Here is a 23,091-nt window from a genome sequence, read left to right as displayed (position 1 = left end):
TTATCCCAGTTCTCATTTACATGAATATTGTCCTACCATTGCTTTACTTAAGAGAACTCTAAAATCATGGTCTGCCTTTAAACTCCAACAGCCTCAGTAGCTGTCTCAGTGTCTTAATCATTCCTGGGAATGACTTCCAGCTCTATTTAAACTTATCTTCTTCAGAACATACTTGGGAATTCTTCCTCTTCTGATAGGGAGCAAATTCAGCATGAGAGGCTTACTTAAGTAAACAAAACACACACATACAATTAATGAGAAGGTAATTGACTTACATTATGAAAATTCAACACAAGACCTGTTCACACAAGAGATGCTTTATGCATGTTTAAAACAGTTTGGTTATTATTATCAAATGTGGTCAAAGTCAACATAACTTTCATAATGTAAGGCCCATAGATTAATTATTTCTTTTTTTTTTTGGTGGTACTGGCGTTTGAACTTAAGGCCTCAGGCTTGTTAAGCATGTGCTCTACCATCTGAACTAGGTCTCCTTTTGGCTTTGGTTATTATTTGTTTATTACATAGGTTCATGTATGGGTCCCTAGGGCCTGCCATGGACCATTATCTGCATATTTTTGCTTTCCAGATAGCAGGGGTTACTGGCATTAAGAACACTGCTTAGCTTATTGATTTAGATAAGATGAAGATTTTGCTAGCTTTTATCCAGGCTGTCCATGAATGATAACTCTCCCAATCTCTACCTCCAGAGTAGCTGGGATTACAGAAATGAGCTACCATTCTTGGTTGAAGATTATAAAGGTGATATACTGAGGGGTTATGGTCTTAAAGATAATTTTTAAAGTTCAAAATGCAACTTTCATCTGGGGCTGACTGTACAGGTACAGCCTTAAAAAGATGTGCTAGAATGAAATCTCTCTCCAACAGAACCACAGTATCTGAATGCTGAAATTTTCTCTAGGGGTCTGAGGGCAGTGAATAGACAATCCTGCTGAGACCCAGAAAAGCCCAGGAACATGTAGTCACCATTGACATGCCATCAAAGTGACATCTGTCACATCAGACAATCTACTGTCCACTGATCTGAGCCCTAGAAGCGGTGGGGCACAGGACAGGTACACTTGGGTTTAATAGACACAAGCAACTGTCCCCCAAGGAGTCAGACAGAAAGATCAGGCCTTGGGATCAAGCCTGGGGAAGAGGCCAGGCCAGCGCTAGGTGATCAGGATGGCTGCAGGCTCCTGAGAGGGGGGCCTCAGAGCTGGTTGTGGGTATGTCACAGGCAGGAGCTTCTACTTGGAGCTTTCCCTGGGGTTAGTTCTGCTTCCACTCCAGAGGTTTCATCAGTAACAACATATGTCTTTCCTCCACTGATGAAGTAGAATGACTCCCTTGGGAGATTTACTTCCTTGCTTTTTCAACTTTGGATGTAACTTAAGAAAAAATAAAATTAGAGCTATGGGTGTGTTTGGGGGAGGCAGATCTCATTTACTGAAATTACAGTTTGCTTGCTCCACCCACCCTTCGTGATTTGGCACACAGTCTCTGTTGCTTGGTGTGCCGAATAAGCAAGGCATAGAAGATATTATGCAACTTCCTGAGACTCTAATTAAGATTATTACCATTTGAACCTGCAATATAATCTCCGAAGAAAACAGAAATTAGAACCTCTTTTGACATTCTGCACAGGGGGCCATTAAGCTCCTTCAACATGCTCCCAGGAAGCCTGCCTGCTGTAGTCTTCCTTCATTAACACTGCTGGGGGACTGAGGGTTCCACGGGAGGAGGCTGGCATCCCAGGGAGCATCACAGAAGTCTACAGAGGTTGGCATTTCCCCCTCAACCTGCCCCATCCCTCAGCAAACACAGCAGCAGCCTTTCCATCTAGCCTGCCTCTTAGGTCCCTGTACACAACTTGAGCCCAGGACTGTGAGGTGGAGGGGTGGGGGGAGTGTCAAGAGTCTTCTCAGATTCCACTCTGTGCAGCCAATCAAGTGGCCTTCCCTGGGTAACAGCCAGACCCCCTTTGCTGGGAAAAGAGTTCTCTATGTTCAAAGTAGTGTACATTGGTTTACAGGTTCTCCACTAAGCACTCAATTCTTGGTATTTGCAGGATCTAATGGATAATCTTAGACCTACCCTTATTTGTCTTCCAAAAACATACCTCATTTCATTAAGGAAAACATTGTCATCCATGTCATTCACCTTTCATTATTATAGGGAAATACCTGAGATAATTATGTAAGTCCATCATCTTGGAGGGATTTGGAATATGTAAATTCCAGTCCCTAATTGCCTCTGCCACTGGCAAGGTGGTACATCATGGTAGAAGAATATGGAAGAGCAAAACTGTCTCCAAAGAGAGGAAGAAAGGGCTTGGGTTCCAATCCCCTTAGTGGCATTTCCTCAGTGGCCTTGAGACCTCCCACCAAATCTTACCTCTTAACAGTCCCATGACCCATCAAGAGTCAAGATAAGGCCTAAATGTTTCCCACATACGTCTTTCAAGAATGCATGCCACGCAACCAGTAATGGAATCCAAATAGAAATATTTACTCATCCAATCATTTACTCTGTCACACACCAAACAATTAAAACTTAGGTTGGTAAATTTTCAATGAAAGAACAATGACTTTGACCTTGACCTCAAAAATAGGAAATAGAGAAAAAATGTAAAGGCAGGCGTGAAAAGAAAACTGGAATGAGTTATCAAAATAAAATGATACACTAAAAATTAAGTTTTTCCAGGCACTGGTGACTCAGTCCTGTAATCCCTAGTCAGGTATGAGATATGAGAGTAATGCTTCAAACCAGCCTGGGCAGGAAATTCTTGAGGCTCTTATTTTCACTAAACCCTAAACAACCAAAAAGGCCTAAAGTGGAACTGTGGCTCAAATAGTAGCGTGCTAATCTGAAGAACAAAAGCTCAAGGACAGGGCCCAAGCCTTTGTTCAAGCATTAGGATTGGCATCCATTTACCTACTCATAATATACATATGCCCTCTCTCCCCTGCCCCAAAATCAAAAGAACAATTTTTTTTCTTATCAAAACAAATGTTAAATTATAACTTGTAGTGGACATCATTACATGTATTTTCTTATTGTAATCATGGAAGAATCTAGAATAAGTTATGATTTCCCTTTCTACAGAAAAGGAATATGAACATTATAAAGGTGAAATGATTGTCTCCACCACTTGGTAATGTTCTAAGTCGATTCTCACCATAACTAACTCTTGAGTCTGTATTTGGCTTGGTGAAAATCTGTCAAAGCACGACACCAAAAGTATTGTTTATTTCAGGACTACAAATAACAAAAGCTGAATAATAGATTCAAATAAATAAGACAGTTGTAAGAGCCATCCTGTTTCTTATTCCTTTATGTAAATTAAATTATTCATTAGCCTGTCCATTATGTTCAGCCCAATTCTCACCTTAGGTAATCTGTATGAAAAAAGGAAATTTGTGGGACTTATCTGTCACTATAAAATAATTAGAGTACATTGTAGGCATGTATACACATACAACAATGAAAGCCTTTACTTTGTACAATTAATATATGCTAAAAATACCAAAGAAAAACAAAAACAAGAGCAAGGGGGAAAATAATAGTCCTCTAAAATGAAAATCAGATTATAAAGGAAATGGCAGCAAGTCATGGTAGGAACATGGTCAGAAAATTTCTGATGGATGGTTGCCTAATGATGGCTCTCTGGTCCTGAAACGGAAGGAAGGAAGGAAGGAAGGAAGGAAGGAAGGAAGGAAGGAAGGAAGGAGGCAAGGAGAGAGGGAGGGAAGGGAAGGGGAGGGGTGGAAAGAAGAGAGGGAGGCAGGCAGCCAGGCAGACAGACAGGCAGGCAGGCAACAATATTGGATGAAGAGCAAGAGGAAAGGAGAGAGGGAAGGAAGGGAGGAAAGGAGGGAGACAGGGGAAGGAAAGAAGGAAGGAAGGAAAGAAAGCATGCATGCAGGCAGGCAATAATATTTAACCTCTCCAAAATTGATTTCCCTCCGCTATAAACTAGCCAATCCACTCTCTATTCTAAAACTATCCAGAGACAAGTAAAACAACATATGTAAGGATATTCTGAAATATGCGAACACTCTATGCAAATGTAAGCTCTTTTAATTATTGACCCCCCTTGTATTCAGATATGATTTGTTTTCACTTTACATTCCAACATTCCAATTCAAATCTGAGTTGCTCTCTGCTGGCACAATGATGCTTGGCATCATGAAATTTTAAATAGTTAAATTTTATCTAATTCAATCCAATATTTAACCTGAATTCCTCCCTCCCCCCCCCCCCACATGCTATAAACCCATTAGTTATTGAAGGGTCTTTGTTGGCTGATGAGAAGAATAGGTCCCTCTTCTCCCCACTCCATCTCCTTATGCATCTGTAAACAGTTATCAGGGGTCTCTTCTGTGTGCTTTCCTTAGGATTGAGTACCCTCCTGTCTCTCAGCCTTTTCTTCTAGGTCCCATTTGCAAGCCTTTTATCAGGGTTTGTTGCTCTCTTTTGTAACTTTTGCCAAATTTGTCTATGCGTTAATAAGTGTGTCTTCCCTAACGGAACATGGCACTCTCCTCAAGGGTTGAAGATTGCCACATGGAGTCTCATCACCATCTCATTTATATTAGCCTGGGCAACACAGGGAGTGGATTCCATTTTTCTTCTCCTCTTTTTTTTTTTTTAACCAGTATCACGCTAGTGATATTTTTCTCAGATGTTTGCTAGCAAAAATTAAAGCTCCTCAAGATAATTAGTTAAATTAGCTTATTAGCTATTTTTTTCTTCCAAGTGCATCGGGCAGTGTCTCACTCTTTGTAAATATGGAGTGCTGAATAAACAAGCTGGGATCCAAAGAATACTACTTGCACTTCCAAATGGTATTAGTTTATTTATGCAATTATTATTACTATTATATTTTATTTTGGTCCATCATGGGGCTTAAACTCTGGGCCTGGGCACTGTCCCTGCACTCTTCAGCTCATGGCGAGCGCTCTACCATTTGAGCCACAGCACCACTTCCGGTTTTCTAGCGGTTTATTGAAGATAAGAGTCTCACAGACTTTCCTGCCCAGGCTGGCTTTGAACTGCGATCCTTAGATCTCAGCCTCCTGAGTAGCTAGGATTACAGGCGTGAGTCACCAGCACCTGGGTTTATTATTATTTTTAATGGTACCATCTTTTGAAATCTGCCTCACATGTGCTGAGCTGGTGCTCTACCACTTGAGCCACACCTCTAGTACTGATTTTTGCTGAGCGTTTTGGAGATGGAATCTAGCAGACTTTTCTGCCCTGGATTTGAACTGTTACCACCCAGCTTCCTGAGTAGCTAGCATAATAGGTATAAACCACCAGACTTAACTTAAAAAATAACAAAAACGTATATACTCGATTTATGATTAAGATATATTGAAGAGTGAAAGAAAATGATGTCTGATTCTTCTGCCTTAAATGGCCCAATAAAATTTGCTTTTTCAAGCCAGAGAGCAAGAGAGGTTTCAATGAATTTTATTTATATAATATGGTTTGCTATTTCACATGAATGTTTCTGTAAATTCTACCAAAGAAAAAGCCAGAAACATGAACCAATTAATTTAAAATCAATTAAAATTAATTGGTATGACGTGATAGATAAACCTTATAGAATTGAGCTGGGCTATCAAACTTGCACGACATTTAATTTGCCAGGGCTAAAGCAAGAGAAAAATATGAAATTATTTGGCAAGGTCAGTGACTATAATACAAAACGTCCTGGTCCACTATTGAACCTGCCGGGTAGAAAAAAAAATCAACCTGCTGCTTGGACTATCAAAATATAAGGTAGGAAAATAGTAGCTATATAGTGACTTTCCCTGGGAATGTGGAGGAACTGGCAAATAAGAACACAAAATGCAGCTATCTGTAGATCAAGGTACTAGAGTTATAGGGATCTAAATTTGTAATGGTTAAGCTGAGCAGAAGCAGCTCATATCTATAATCCTAGCTATAAAGGGAGATTGAGATCTGAGGATCAAGAAGTCTACAAGACACCTACTTCCATTTAACCAGCACAAAACTGAAAGTGAAGGTGTAGTTCAGGTGTTAGACTGCCATTCTTGAGCAAAAAACACTAAGCAAGATGCACAAGGCCCTGAGTTCAAGCCTCAGGACTGACACATGCACACACATATGGACATACATAAACACAATACAAACACATAAAAAGTAATGATGGTACTCCTTTATTCTAAGTATAATAAACATTTTATCTGATCAGATTGGCTAAGAATGTGTTCCAAACACATCATAGAGTAAACATTGATCGCATACACACACCAGGCTGATCTTCCTGAGATACTCAGATGAGAAATAACCCACAGTTAAAACACTGTACTTTGGGAGAATAAAGAACCATCAAGGAAAGAAAGAGCACGTAAGTTTTCCTAGAACTCTATCTCAGGATGACTATGCATCCTGGATCACAGATTTTCTTTTTAATAACAAGATACATATGCAGACAAACTAATCAAAGGAAACTTCATCCAAGCTTTAACAATCTCACTGTCTAAAATAATTGAACATAGTTTGAAACTAAACTTTGAGGCACTGTTTGTTCCATTTTAACTCTGTTCCATTACAAATAGTAAAAATCTAGCCAGATGCCAGTGGCTCATGCTTGAAATTCTACCTACTCAGGAGGCTGAGATCGGAGGATCAAGGTTTGAAGCCAGCCCAAGCAGGAAAGTCCTGTGGGACTCTTATCTCTAATTAACCACTAGAAAACCAGATGTGGCACTGTAACTCAAAGTGGTAGAGGGCTATCCTTGAGCAAAAACACTTAGGGACAGTGCCAGGCCCTGAGTTCAAGCCTCATGACTGACACAGGAAACAAGAATCTATCTTGGTAACAGTTGCCTAATTCATGAGAATTTCTTTGAGTTTCTTTTAGTTCTTCCCTTATGTATTTGGCTATTCCTTCTGTTGCTTTCTGGTTACCACCATATGCCTTCCTCTCTCCTAAGTTCTTTCCTTGATCCCAAGTCCTTTAAACTATTCCCATTGTCCATTCATATGCAAGAGGAATTTGTTAGAATCTCTGATTGCATATTTTGACCAATTTATTTCAAGTAAAAATGGAAAGTATTACCTAGAGACAATGTCTTTTCTTATTTCGCTTCTTCCTCTTCATTCTGCCTCTTGCTGTCCCCTTCCCAGTCTCCTCCTTCACTTCTCCTTTCCACCCCTCCGCCTCTCCTCTCCTCTCCCTGCTCCTCTCCTCTGCTCTCTTATTTTATGCTCTCCATTTTCTCCTCCTGTCATCTACCCTCTCACTTGTCTCTGCCTCTCACTCCAATTAGTTTCCCCTGTAGATGCAAGAGGTAACCGAAAATGACTAGTGAGCTTGGAATGAGAATTACAAGTTCTCATAGAAAGAGTCCATTTTGCATGGATCAAATAATGTCCCAACTGCATTCAGTAAAGCCAAGGTACAAAGTGGGTGGTCATGTGTTCTTCTTTGGCAAAAGTTCGGCAAATTGGCTAAGACGCAGTCCTAAATGAGATCTGTAGCTTAAAAGATGCCTGAAATATCCACCAATCTGAAGTGAAATTCAGCCATTGCTTTCAAAGCTTGGTCCTATTAGAGGATTTTTGAAATAGGTTGTCTTAACTGTTGGTTTGAGCAGAAGGAAAAAAAAAACTTGTAAGCAGAAAAATAGCACCATTTTCCATGTTACGAGCCAGGGACAAGTTTGCTCAATTCCATCTACATGCTCCTAACCCAATCAGGTATCCAGCGTATTAAAGGCTTACAAGAGTAAGAACAAGGCAAATGGTGAAATCAATCATTTGGAAAACATCTAAAAGATGCCGCTAGCCTCCTTTCTTAGGAAGTGGTATTTTAAAACTTCTCATTTTGTATCTGCAGTTTAGATGATACCTAATACCTAAATGAATTGCCCTATAGATACCGCGTTATAGAGATCACATAGCATATCAGACATTAGGGGGAAATACTTGAGATGAGATATTTTCTGGAAGTTTTTAATGAGGTTTAACAGTGCTGGAAATTAAAGCTGTAATTTGCCTGAAGTACATGCAGAGATCACGGAGCTGACACAGGCTACAGATGCTGCCTCCCTCTGTACATTTTAAGCGAGTGTCAAATTGATTTTGCAATCTTTAATTATATTTCTCTATTTTTTTTCTGACTACTGAATTTGTAAGTATGCCAAAGGAATCAGTTATCAGCAAACTATTTTTCTCACAGTTAAACTTAATAACATAGCATATTAACACCAATTATAGGAGCTATGAAAAAAACATTAAAGAGGTACAAATGGATGGGAGCAAGAACAGGCCAATTGTATATTAAAGTGTGTACCAAATTCCTCTTAATGTGTCTGTAAATATTGGGACATGAACTTAGGACTTGTGCTTCACCCCTAAGCTTTTGCTGCTGATGGTTGGCACTCTCCAGTTGAGCCACAGCTCCACTCCTACTTTTTGCTAGTTAATTGGAGATCGAAGAGTCTCTTTTCTCCATAGGCTGGCATAGAACTGTGATCCTCAGACCTCAGCCTCCTGAGTATCTAGGACGACAAGTGTGAGTCACCAGTGCCTGGGGTGGGGGGGATTTAGAATTTGTTAACCTAATTTTGTAATTGTTATTGGCCTATATTTCCTTTTGTCATATTTCTTTGCCAGAATCCCGGCAAAGTGATTCTGGCCTCATAAATCAAGGGAGAGTTTCTAATACTGAGGAAAGTCTGGGTAGGATTACCTTTATTTTTGATAAAACTGACCAGTAGTACCATCTCAGCCTGGACTGTTTTTTGTGTTAAAAACTTAAGTATAAGCTGGGTACCTGTGGCATCAGTACCTTGGCTGCCCTTGAAATGGGATCCAATCAGTATGATGCTGTTAATCTATCCATTGCATTGATCATTGTTGTTTATAAAGCACTTCCAAGATTAAAAGTGCTTTTTATTGACAATATATGTTTATTATGACTGTCATCTTAAACCGATTGCAATAAGGCCTAATGATATGAATAGGTAAGTGTGTCAAAATATTCATTAACCTCAAAATTTAATAAGCCTAAGGGAATCTTGTATCTAATAGATCTAATAGCAATTGGTTTCTAACAAATCAGTGTGAGACTTGTATTGGAGCAAAAAACAAAACGAAACAAAAAAAAAAAAAACAAAACACAAGCCCTGATCTGACCTAACACTGTAGCTATAACCATTACCAATAACTAGGGATCATGAGTAAAAAAAATTTTTGTCTCTACTTCTATGCAGCTTAATTATATCCTCTTCTACCTGTAAGGCCAATGGAAACCAAATAAACTTGGTATAACTGTAAGCTCTCAATACTTCTTAAAAGGTAGCTTTTGAATACATATACTATATTCAAGAACATAGTTAATTTCACTATTACGCAATTCTCATAGTGAAACAATCTTTCTGGTGGATTTTTCTTTAGTACCACTAACTTACTTTGGTCTGTATTCAGCAAGCACTTGTTGAACACTGATATTTTTCCTCTGTTATTTTAGACATGCATGCTATAATTGTCAAGAAGACAGTCACAATTTCAGTTTCTGTGGCATGGATAAGTAAACTACCAATTTCAATTTCAATAGAATATGGTAAGAAATAAAATGAGGAAATTCTTGTTTCAAGTGGTCGTATAGGAGAGGCCCTAATCCAGACATGGCATAGAAGGGAGGTTGTAGCTCCTAGGAGGCTACTTAGTGGAATTACTAAATTCTCTCCTTACTTATAACTAGTAACTCATCAGGTTACGAAGAAAGCAAATGACTTGCAAGTAGAAAAAGGCATAACAGCCATGAACTCCAGCATCTCTACAAACCTGGGCATCTGGGAGCATTTAATTCACAGAGAATGAATAAACAGTTGGATTGAAAGATGGTCAACTAGCTGGGCAGTAAGCCAGGTAATACATGGTGGAGCTATGAGGCTGAAAAGTAAGCAGAGAAGAGTTTGTGCAGAGAATCTCATGGGGAAACTACTGAAAACATTTAAACAAGAAAATACGAAAGAATATCACTTTGAAGAATAGCATAGAGAAAAAGGAAACTTCATGGAGCGCCCCAAGCATAGATCCGGACAGTAGCTCTAGAAAAACAAGCAGTTCCAAGAGCTGTAATGAAAAGCATCAGAGGAGGGACAATTATTGAAAGTTGCAAGGAATCAGGAAGTAGTACTCTAGGTCACTTCCCAGGATTCTGCCTCACACAGTCACAAAGGCAGAAATGGCTCATGGGAAGGAACCAAAGAGGAGACATGGAGGAGGAAGTACCCACATTGCCTTTATATCTTCTGCCTCTGTGGGATGGTAGGCCATCACACCATTCTATGAATTTCCCATGTGTCTTTCTCTGCTTTTAAAGTATTTTTCCTTTCTGGAAACAATACCTCTGAGACTACCAAGAATAACAAGATTAGAGGGATCCTTCCCTTCCTCTTTTTCCTCAATGCCTCTTCTCAACATTTCTCCTCTGAGAAGACAAATCAAAGAGAAATCAAACCAACTTCTTCACAGTCAACAGAATACAAGTAGCTACGTCATCAGACAAAGGAAGGAGGACCGTACTTGCTATTTCATCAAAATCAATCTGTCTGTCTGTCTATCTATCTATCTATCTATCTATCTATCTATCTATCTATCTATCTATCTATCTATCTATCTATCTATCTATCTATCTATCTATCTACCTATCTACCTACCTACCTACCTACCATCTATCTACCGCTGTTTTCAATGCAGCCTACAAAATATTTTCTGAAATTTCTTCACTACTAATGTACATGATCTCCTAAAATAAATCTTGGAACTACGAGAATCGGTTTTAAAGATAAAGTGTTTTGACAATGATTTTACTAGAATCGTTTGATTAGAAATGAAATTCACTTTAATCAGTACTCTTTGATGAGGGTTGTATTTATCATAATATGAAAATAACTGCCTTCAAGTCTTTAAATATTTTAAGTTTTTGAGAAGAAAATATGTACAAAATAGTTCTCTTTATAAAATCATAAACTTCCTCTTCAGTAGTCCTTGTCTCTACTAGCTAACCCCTGCTAACCCTCCTGGTTCTGTTTACTTCTCAGAGTTTCTCTTTCTACCCATTGCATCAAGATGGAAAGGGAACAAAAATTAATCTGTGTTATGTAATGTAGATCATCACCACGATTTATCAACATTGTATCAACAGTGAAGGCTTGTGGATTATTCTGGAGTCCCTAAATTGCTAGCTGGAAAAACACTGGACAATTTAATCAAGAAAATTTTGAGAGATTGTTGAGAAAAGCTGGGGATGTGGCAGAAAGCATTTGCTCATGAGTGCGATTTGGGTGTACATGAAGATGTGTAGTTTGTATGTCAGGTATGTGTATTTTGTGTGTTGTTTAATAGAAAAGAACTATAAAAATAAGGGACCTGAAGTTGATTGACCAAGTGTTTTCAGCTAACTAAAATTGCTTCAGTGAAAATACTATTCTGAGAGGTCAATGACCAGGCAATGCCAATTCAGTTTAAGGATACCTGTACTCAGTACTTCAAACAAAGGGTAACAGTATAGAAATATATTTCAAGTGAATCTCATTACAGTACAAAGGCTGAAAAAGATTAAAACTGTCTTACTGAGGAATTGGATGGATAGGCCTTCTTTCTCCATCAATGCCATCTGCAGGTCTTTCCTAAATATTTACCTACATCTATCTACTGAACACCTCTACACATGAACTACTAACTGTAGCAAAAACTAGATGATCATTACATCTGCTCTCAACATCTCTAATTATCATGGGTTAGTCTTACTTTGGTCATTCTAGCAGAGGTGCATTTGAGTCCCCTTCTGTCTATGCAAATGGACTCTACTAGGTATACTTTTTCAATGACAGAAACATATTTAACGCTCATCATTGTCTATTTCTCCTTCACTTGATCACTGGTTTTATACTTGCATTGGATTACCTGTCTCCTTAATGCCAGCATGAGAAACGATTAAGTCATGAAACAGATCCATATATTTGTTTGTTTTTTGTATAACTATGGCCTAGTCTAACATCAAAGGTTAAGCAAAACTTGGGGTTTAAATCTGACTTGGTAAGACTTGGGTTTTGTTTAGTTGTTTTTGTTCTTTTTCTTTATTTTTTTTTAAAGCACTTCCTGGCAACAATACTTGCTCCCACTCCAAAGAAAACAAATACTGGGATACCAAGGGTGTTGAAGGTCAGAATTAATATGCTCTTACTAATTAGTCTTTCTGGAAAAGTTTGCCCTAGTTCTTTCTCTACTATTACTGCATACAATCAGCTTTCTTTTAATGAAGTACTTAAATGTCCCAATTCACTGAAAATTATGAAAAAAATTAGCCACAAAGCACAAATACCTAATAGTAACAGATATAAAATATATGCTCTTTAAAGAATATTGATTTGGGAGGAGGCACATTTCCCTTTTTGTACCTCAGTAATTAATCGTATTTTTTTTTGCTTCCTAATGCTTTTGAATTTAGCCATTTGGAGGAAAGTGAATACTGAGACAAAAATGAATGACAATCATTTAGTGTCCTTGAACAGCATTATTATGAGGAAACTGTACAGTTCTCATCTGCAAGATATTCAACATCAGTAATCACATTTCTCGTGAAGACAAATAAAAGGAAATTACATCCAGGTGCACATGTGTGCTCATCTCCCTAGTGGCTGGCTACAAAGATCTCCCCAAAGGCACTTGCTGATTTCTGGGCAGGGTCACCAGTAAAGGAAGTTAAAAAGGCTGGTGTGATTGGCATCTGGATGCTACAATAGTCAAACCTTCCTCCAAATGATCACAAATCTGCTTTTGCTAATGGGGGTGGGGAGGAGGGAAAGTGACAAGGAGATAGAGGGTCACCTTTGGAATGCCTCCCTGAGCAGTATTTTAGTGGTGGATTTTTATCAGGTTTTTATTTGAATTACTAGTATTGCACAGCATGAATTCAACTTGTGCAAATCAAGGAGATTTACTCTGCATTCCTAAAAAAAAATTGAGTATGATCTTCTTTTCTCCAGAAATGCAATAGTAGCCCATTTGGCAGCAAGGAAAGGGAAAGCTCTTTTCTTTTCTGGTTTTGGAGGATGGAAGTACTCTGTGAATCTATGTAATCAGGGGACCATATCTCCATGGTGCTTACATGTTTGTCTAATTACAAGATCATGAAGTAGAGTTGAACATGTGGCTTCATTACACGTATTGATAAAACCGAAGAACAATACTTCAGAAATAATGTCTTACCTAGTCTCTATTCACAGAACTGGGATTGTAGAAGCTCAAAGTTCTATTCACATAACATAACCTTCCACCCAATTAACAACCAGTATTAGAGATTCAGAAGACCAGTAGCTATTTTCAGTAACAATATTAAGTATAACATTTTACTATGGAATATTTAATATTACTACAGACATAACACTTAACCAAGTGTTATAAGTATAAATGAGTTGTAAGTTTAAGTGAAAGTGAATTAATAGAACAAATCCCTCAAATTGCAGATGTATGCTAATTCAGAGAGAATTTTGATTCCATACATTGATGAACACTCTTACTTAGAGAAAGCTCTTGTCTCATAGTAGGTACTTAAACAAATATTTTTTAAATGATTAATAACTACTACCTAATGTCAATATGTGCTAAGTAACCTGTGTGGCATCTCTTTCAATCATCACCTACTTGCTAGATTTTTTAATACTGTGGGCTTATTATACCAATGTTAAGGAAAAAGAAATGGAGCCACAGACAAGATTAAGTGCTTTTCTCTGATTACATTTAGTTAGTAAAACAGCCTTAATTTTAAAAACAAACTTACTTATGACTCTACTTCTAAATTTCTCATTCTTAACAATATGGAAAAAAAGGGAATACAAACTATTAAGCTTATACAATTATGAAAACAACTGATACTTTAACACATTCTGCAAATCACAGTTTTGAAAGAATAATTGCACCAAAAAAGAATAGAGCAGGTACAGAAACAAGGATTTGTCTGGTTCACTGTTTTGCTCAAAAGTAATACTTATCATAATAATTTATAAGTTATACTTGTACCATATCTAAAACAGACATTGTTGAATTGTTTTCCTTATATTATGTAAAGTGTCAAAGAGAAGCAAGTTGTATGACATTGCCTTTTTAGGACGGCAGTGACAACATTTTATAACAAAACTTTCATTGTACCTGTTTTGAGCATAGAACATGGTACAAACACATTTACCAATCCAGTCATTGAAGAGTGAACTATCACTTATTTTTAATAATACAAATGTATAATATACATAATATCATATATATGTCTTTGAATGCTAACTGACATTCCCATTCATATTTCAGGAATCATTTTAGCTAACATTGGAGATTTGAAATTCATAATTCAATATAAAGTTTGCCTGAAAATTATTAACTTTTAACGTAGACTTATATTAAAGATCTTTGGGATTTGCTCCTTAGATTTGTCCAAAAATGTAGAAAGATTATACAATATGAAGAAACATGCAGTATTCTGCACGTAGTTTACCTTCTAAGAACCCTGAGGTTTTTATTGCTATGAAAAAATAATCTCTATTATCTCTGGTGACACATATAAATAAATAATGCATAAAAATTAATAATAACATTATTTACTGTTGGTTATCTATAAGATGATTGAGTAATAAATACAACAAGTGCTGGGTAAGAAACATTTGGGTGATAATGATTTCTCATCTGTTGATATTCATCATTTTTATGTACTTTCCATTCTATAACTTCCAAAGAAGAGTCTTTAAAGCTGGGTGTAATGATCTACTCTGTAATATCAGTTATGCAAAAGGTAGAGAGAGATAAGAGGATCCTAGTCTAAGGCTGGCCCCTAGAAAACATGTAGCCCTAAAATGTAAAGGGCTGAGGGTATGACTTAAATTATGAGTAGTTTTTTGTAAACTAATAAACATGCAAGAATAATCTTGAAGAGTTATTTTTACCTGTGGCCAACAGCCTGGCCTTCAAAACAAGGGTTCAATTCATGATTTAACCTAAGAAATTCAGTAGTGGTACATTGGGCCAGCCAGGATCCTAGTCTAAGGCTGGCCCCTAGAAAACATGTAGCCCTAAAATGTAAAGGGCTGAGGGTATGACTTAAATTATGAGTAGTTTTTTGTAAACTAATAAACATACAAGAATAATCTTGAAGAGTTATTTTTACCTGTGGCCAACAGCCTGGCCTTCAAATCAAGGGTTCAATTCATGATTTAACCTAAGAAATTCAGTAGTGGTACATTGGGCCAGCCATGTCTGGCAATCACATATCTTCTTGTACCATAGTAGTGAATATACCTATTCTACAGCTGATAGAATGACTGAATGAAAGAATATGCAAGCATGACTATTTGTGATGCTAGTTGTACGCTCATGCAAGATACAAATTTAAAGAAAGCTATTAAGTCATTGGTCTTGCCATGTCATCTAGTGCATCATTTAGGTAAAATGTACTTTAGTAAAGACTCAACTGAATAAATTTATTCATCCAAATCTGGCAATTAAGCCAGATAATACAACTAATGCCTTGAAGCAGACCTAGGGACTTCAAAAGTCAAACAGAGCCTTAAAATTAACAGCAAGCTACCAATCAAAGGTGAAGATAATGGGCCTGAATATGCTGAGACTTTTTCCAGATCCGAAGAATCACCAAAGCTCCATCCAGGAAACAGGTCAATCAAAAGAGTGATCTCCTTGTATTGCACTCCAAGTATGTACATATACATTCTATCTATCTATCTATCTATCTATCTATCTATCTATCTATCTATCTATCTATCTATCTATCTATCTATCTAATCTATCTATCTATCTGTGAAGCCTGAGACTAGTATAGACAGAAGAATCTTGTTTAGTGAGGCTGATATCTATGGCTTAACTTTTAAAAGCAGAATTTGGAAAAGGTCCCAGATGCAGTCTCTGCCCCATGCCTTTGTACTTTCAGCCTGCAAGGGAGATAGCTAGGATGGCTTACTTTATCAGCAGTGGACTCTTTGAGGTGATCCCATAAAAATCTGTGTGCAGGATAGCCTGCAAATTCAAGCTGCCATTTCTGCCACAGCTAGACCTAGTTGAATGGAAACAAATACTCTTTCCTGGAAGAAACACATCACAAGCAGAATGTACAGAGGAGGTGATTACTACTTTCAGTAAAAAAAATAAGTTTTCTTCTAAGCAGTACATTTTAATTAATTAATGCTGATACTGTGGTTTGCATTTTAGGACCTGAGCACTATCCCTTAGCTTTCTTGCTCAAGGCTGGCACTCTGTAACTTGAGTCACCACCTCTACTTTTGGATTCTTGCTGGCCAAATGAAGATAAGAGTTTCCATGGACTTTCCTACCCAGACTGATTTCAAACCTTGATACTCCAATCTTAGCCTTCTGAGTAGCCAGGATTACAGGCATGAGCCATGTGTGCCAAACACATTCCTTTCCATATGCTAGCTCTTTCTCACATTATAAGAATATTAATGAGAAGTTGAGTTTTAGGGGATTTCAATGGTGCAATTTCTAATATGAAGTAATGATTTTTGTATACTAAGGGTTAAGCATGCATCAACCTCAATATTATCAGTTAAAATGATTCATTACAAACATATATCAGCAGCACATAATGATTTGTACTTTGAAAATGCAAATTATATACTAGTTTAGGTAAAATTAAAAGATAGTTGAACTTTATTTTAGAGCTCAAATTCCTTTGTCTTGTCCATAAGCCATATTTTAAGGACTTCCCGTTTGCTACAAAAAGGATTTTCTCATACATTAAATAAATACTTTCTGGAGTTCATAGAATTATATATATTTTATATTTTGTATTCTATCATCTATTTATGTATGTATATATGCATGTATGCATCTATGTATCTATCTATGTATCTATCTATCTATGCCAACTTTATACCTCCATTTTCTTACTTACACCTCTCATAGGGCTTGTTTGTTAAGATGATATCTTGGCTAAATATTGTCTGGGCTGATCTCAAATTCATCCTCCTGATCTCTGACTCCTAAACTGGATTACAAATATCTTCCACCATCCTGAACTCCTGCATTTTTCTAAAAATTGGAAATGTGTAGTATGAATGAGTCATCACTGTTTTATATAATACACTGGAATGGAACTACTAGGAATAGTAAGAAATAGATACCATAGGCATTCAGACTACTAATACTATCAAGGGTGAGAACAGAGTAAGTAAAAAGGTAAGTGATACAGGTATAGGGCCCAAACCTACCTATAAAGTTTTGTGTGGATTTAAGGGTTAGAGGGGTTTGCATTACTGATAGTAACAATGAGTTTTTTAGTGCCTTTGTATTTCTTGCCTGAAACAAAATCCTCATTTGCTTCAACATAATCCTGGCCCAGAGAAGTGTATGTTCTCTGACATTAGATTTCCTTAGATGACTTTCCACAAGACCCAAAATATTAATAATGTTTCTCAAGGAAAAGAAAGGCAGAAAATATCTCAACGACTTGTTAGGAAACTTTAACCAAAATAGAGTGGGATATCTTTGTTATTTGTTTTGCCTGCTTCAATGACCTGGTATCCATTGAGAAGCCCAGATAAGTTGATCTGTTTCTCAAGTCCATTCATCCACTATACTCCTTGAGTAATATTCTGAGAAACACATTTTAGTAAGTGGCATTTGAGAGCCTTCCTGAGTACATGCTTGGCTCCATTATGGCTGTCTTTCCACTTCCTTCTTTTCCTTTCTTTCCTCCACTGGCATCACTTCTCCCGGACCCAGTCTCCACCAGAATATGTAAGGGATGGATGGCTATGTGGACACAATCAGGGTCTAGTTATAAAAGAACATTTCTACAAATAGATACAGGAAACATTCACTGTAATGTAATAGCAAAATAACTGACATCACATTGGAGCTTAGTCTCTGATAAATGAAGCCGTATCAAATATACTTGCTTACCAGTAAAGTCTGTTCCGAGAGGGTGAGTGGTGCTGGGGAATTTACAATACCCATTTCCCATGAAGCGGATTCCTTTGGTCATGGCAGCCATCGGAGCTGGCAGAGCCGACTCTCTTCTTTCCAGCTGGTAGAGAGGAGGGGGCCCATTCACCTCTTCCGGTGGGAGCCACCTGAGATGTATCGTGGTGCTGTTGATTCCTTTTACCACAGGTGGCCTCAGCTGTGCCGGTGCTAAACATTAAAAAACACGTGTTACATTTAGGAATCTGTCTTCTAGCTCAGGACATCTTATTCGTTCATACCTACACACACACATCTGGGCACTCAAATCAAGTAAGTTGTGGTCACAAGAATTTACAGGGGACTAAGAACTGAAGATACAATATACAGTGGACCTCAAAAGTAACTAAGAATGAAAACCACTATACAGAGCGTATCTCTGTATTGTGGACCAAACAGAATTTAAAATAATGTTAATAAATGCTTATCATGGAACTTTCAAGTTTAGATGACAGGTTTTTTGTGTTTTTGTTTTTGTTTTTGTTTTTTTAGAAAGAACTTCTCAATATTTTTCTGACTGATGAAAGATACTATACCTGGTGGTTGTCACTCCTGATGTACACTGAGTCCTACAAAGCTAGGAGGTGTCCTAATGTCCAGGTTCTGCACCCACTGGTCTCTAAAGGCTTATGTTTTGTTTCCTTTGGAGACTTTCCCTGGCCTGAGTGGAAGCACCCCTTCTCTCCAAAGCTACAAAAATCCCCTAGAAAAACAGAAGCCCATGACTATCATGGTGACAAAAGACAGATCCTGTTGTATTAACATGATGTGTCAATTTGGTGCTATAAATCATAGAGTTTGAACAGGTAACAGAAATGATTGAGCTGGGTTAATTGAGGAAACAAAGAGAAAGTAGAAGGGCCTGAGAAGAACTAGGCAGGGCTAAGTTATTAATTCATGCCAACTAATGAACAATTATTTTAATAATTTATTTACATTTACTAATGAAATTTAATGATCTATACATTCATATTAATGTTACCACATTATATATAATTATATAATATATTGCATCATGTTCTATGGGTTTGGATAACTATATAATTACATATATCTAGCATATATATAATTACATATATCTAGTATTTGAATGTAATACAGAATATGTTCACTATACCAGCTACTTAATCCCTATGCTGAGTCCCTGGAAATCACACATCATTTTATTATACCCACAGAGTTTTGCCTTTGTTCAAATAGTTGGTATTCCATCATGTGCATCTTTTTCAGGTTGGTTTCTTTCACTGAGTAATATACATTTTAGGTTATTCCACTTCTTTTAAGGACTAAGTAATATTCCATTATTTGTTATGAATAATTCATCCATTAGCCTGCTGAAGAATGTCTTGGTCAACTCCATCATTTGACAATTACTAATACAACTACCATAAAAAGTGTGTATGCAAATTTTTCTGTAGATATAACATTTCAGCATCTTGTAGAAGCATCAAAGATCATAATTAGTGGATCATATAAGAGCAGGTTAAGTTGTGTGTAAAACTGCCCAGCTGTCTTCCACAGTGCCTTAATCATATCACATTCCCACCAGAAATGAATGAGGGTTCCTCTATCTCCATATCCTCATCAGCATTTGGTGTCAGTTATGCCAATGTTTTTTTGGTGTTGTTGCTGGTCGTAGGTCTTGAACTCTGAGCCTGGGTACTGTCCCTCAGCTCTTGAGCTCAGGTCTAGCACTCTACCCTTTGAGCCACAGTGCCACTTCTGGTTTTCTGAGTGATTTATTGGAGATAAGAGTCTCATGGACTTTCCTTCTTGGCCTGGCTTTGAACAGCAATCCTCAGATCTCAGCTTCCTGAGTACCTAGCTAGGATCACAGGCCTGAGCCACTGATACCCAGCAGTAATCCCTATTTAAGATGTCTAGTGGCGTCTTGTTTTAGTTTGCACCTCCCATGTGACTTATGATGTGAAGAAATATCTTATTATAGAGTTATTTGCCATCTCTACACTTTGGTGGCAAGAAAATCATCTTTCTGATGTCCTAGGCTTGATTTAAATTGAGAATGAAGAAGTATATCTCATTCTGGAGGTTAGACAGAGCATCTAAAATAGATCAGTTAATAAACACCAAGCTAGACATATATATTCTGGACAGCTCTTAGGGCCCTGAAGTAACCAAGAGAGTCACTGGTCCTGAAGTGTCCGTGGTGGTCACAAGCTTGGAGCTCTAAGGGCCCATGTCTGCACAAAAAGGGACTGATGTCATAATCACTACAGTATTACTAAAGATACCCACCCCAAGGCTGTGTGTGGATTTTTAGCTGTGTTTGTGTTACCATAGCCTTATGCAAAGTCATGATCTATTTCAATAAACATAAATCTCAATGATGTAAATGAAATAATTTGAAACCCTTAAACCGTGAAAGAAAATTCTCATTAAAAGAACTGAGAAAAAATTTTGTTACCTTTTAGGTTCTGGCTTTCTAAAGAGAAACAATTAGGAAACAATTCTCTGTGATTCTATTTTAACTTTAAGTAGAGAATAAAAGCACTGAGCAGAAAGTTCAGCAGCTTAAAAAGAAAATTACAATTCTGATCATCTTATATCACTAAAACCCACTATATATATGTATTTATATATATATATATATTTCAAAATTATTTGCATGATTTCTCTTGCTGTTTCCTGCCAAGAATCAACTAATTGGTAAGTTCTCAAAGATCTCATTCTAAAATCTATGATCCTATTTCAAACTAATTTAAACCCAAATAAAAGAATAAGTTATCCAGAAACTTCTTTCAGTAAGTTTGTTTTCAGTGTTTGAAATCCAACATTATATTAAAATTTTAGCAGGTCATTCATGATGAACTTGGGAAGGGTAAAGTGCTGTCTTTTTTTTTTTTTTTAAGTCTTGAGCTCAGAAATATAAATGCAGGACCAATTACATGCTGACTTTTTAATCTCCCAATTTCTCTTTCTTTCTTTTTCTCTTTTTTTTTTTTGTTGGTCATGGCACCTGAACTCTGGGCCTGGCGCTGTCCCTCAGCTCTTCAGCACAAGGCTAGCGCTCTACCACTTGAGCCACAGCACCACTTCCGGCTTTTTCTGCTTATGTGGTGCTGAGGAATCCAACCCAGGGCCTCATGCATGCAAGGTAAACACTCTACCACGGAGCCACTTTCCCAGCCCCTCTTTCTTTCTTTCTTTTGCTTTCAGAAATACAAACATAGTATTTTGAACTGTCCTATTATTTTTGTGCTTTTTTCATTTCTGACTTAAGATTCTCTAGAGTTCTGGGATGAAGGGGCCTGATGTTTTTTTGTATGGGAAGCTCCGAACTAACTAATAAAATTTTCACTGATGCTACAAATGTCCTAGATTCATTCCATTTTAACCAAAAGTTTAGAAGAAGCATGACTAAAATTCATATATGTCTTATAAACAAGAGAATTTCACTACTTAAAAAGCATCCTCAGTTTCCCTTTTCCCCAACTCCTTGTCCGTAACCCCCTCCCCGACTAAGTCATAGAGTTATCTCCAACCTAGCATTTTTTTTTTCTGTCGTGGGGCTTGAACTTTGGGCAGGGTGCTGTCCCTCAGCGCTTAAGCTCAAGGCTAGCACTCTACCACTTGAGCCACAGCGCAACTTCTAGTTTTCTGGTGGTTAATTGGAGATAAGAGTCTCAGGAACTTTCCTGCCCAGGCTGGCCTAGAACTGTGATCCTCGGGTCTCAGCCTTCTGAGTACTATTACAGACGTGAGCCATCAGTGCCTGGCTCCAACTTAGCATTTTTGTTGGATTAGTTCACCCTGTGGGAGAAAAATGAGGGGGGGGGGGTAACAACATTCAATAAGAAATGTACTCATTACCTTACTTATGTAACTGTAACCACTCTGTATATCACCTTTACAAAAAAATAAAAGTAAATTTTTTTAAAAAGGAACAAAACTTTTTTTTAAAAAAAGCACTTACTTCCTCAATTAATATTTGCTACTCTTGTATTCTAACTGCCCTACTGGATGCAGGCAGTACAACTATCAATTTCAGAATCCTTTCTGCCAGGATAGCACAATCTACAATCTCTTCTTAATTAAAATTATAAGTTCAGAGTAAAACAAGAAATCAACAAGGAAAGATAGAATACCAACTAAAAGTAAGAGCACATCTTTGTTCAAATTTGGCAAACAGATTACAATTAATTAGGGCACTCTTTTGTTCAGCATGCGCAAAAATGAACATTGACTGTTCAGACCTTTAACAAGTTGTGGAATAGTCTTTCAGTTCACAAGGAATTATGCCACCAAGAAATTAGACTGTTTTCAAGAAGTCTCCTACAGAGAATGAGTTGAACCATGGTGTACATTTTACCCTTCCACAGAAAAAAAAAGAAAAGAAATAGAAAAAGAACCCCTCCAGCTGGTGTATAGTGTCACACAGAGGAGTCAACCAAGTTTGCTTGAAAGGAGGAGTGCTCTATGATGTTATCCTTTGCTAAGTTCCTCTGAGACTAGAAGGAAGCATTAAGTTGAAGCTATAGATCAATTAAAGTAGACTGTGCCCTCCCCATACAAACACACAGAGACAGAGACAGAGACAGAGACAGAGACAGAAACAGAGACAGACAGAGACAGAAACACCGAGGGAGCAAGGCACTGAGGGACTGGGATAATCAAGGATTATTTGCCAGATTGTTGAAGTGATTATAGATACAATAAATGTTTTAAACATCACTTAATTACAAAAGAATAGATTAAGAGATCACATAGAATAATGGTGAGGGTCATGTTTACTTTTGGAGATGATATTCGACTGCTTAATTTCCAATTCTGTCCAGATTTTAGATGAATCTCTTAAAATCTATATCTGTCTCTCTTTTACTATGTATATCATGAGTCTAAAATTTCAGTGCAAAGCTTTAACAATAACTGCTCATACCACACAAACACATAATTACTCTCGAGTTTATAAAACAAATTTGAATACAAATATGTAAGGCACTATTGCTACTAGATAACAACACATCTTTCAAATTACATATCACAGAAGAAGAAAATTCATCTGTATTCAAGACCTGCCTTTGTTTGCTTAGACAACCC

At 37.4% G+C, this 23,091-nt stretch overlaps 1 protein-coding gene across 1 annotated transcript in view; it reads right to left on the bottom strand.

The window, feature by feature from the left end:
* The window catches only part of Ush2a (usherin), a 635,341-nt gene that overhangs the window by 440,807 nt on the left and 171,443 nt on the right, over positions 1-23,091 (bottom strand). Inside the window, exon 20 of the mRNA XM_042681986.1 lies at positions 17,974-18,204. Within this exon, the coding sequence (XP_042537920.1) occupies positions 17,974-18,204 (231 nt within the window). The remainder of the gene's footprint in view (positions 1-17,973; positions 18,205-23,091) is intronic.

The sequence above is a fragment of the Dipodomys spectabilis genome, unplaced genomic scaffold, assembly GCF_019054845.1.
Source record: "Dipodomys spectabilis isolate Male_0828 unplaced genomic scaffold, ASM1905484v1 ptg000069l, whole genome shotgun sequence".
Lineage (NCBI taxonomy): Eukaryota > Metazoa > Chordata > Mammalia > Rodentia > Heteromyidae > Dipodomys > Dipodomys spectabilis.
Note: the sequence above shows the minus strand (reverse complement) of the source record. Positions and strands in the feature narration are given on the sequence as shown.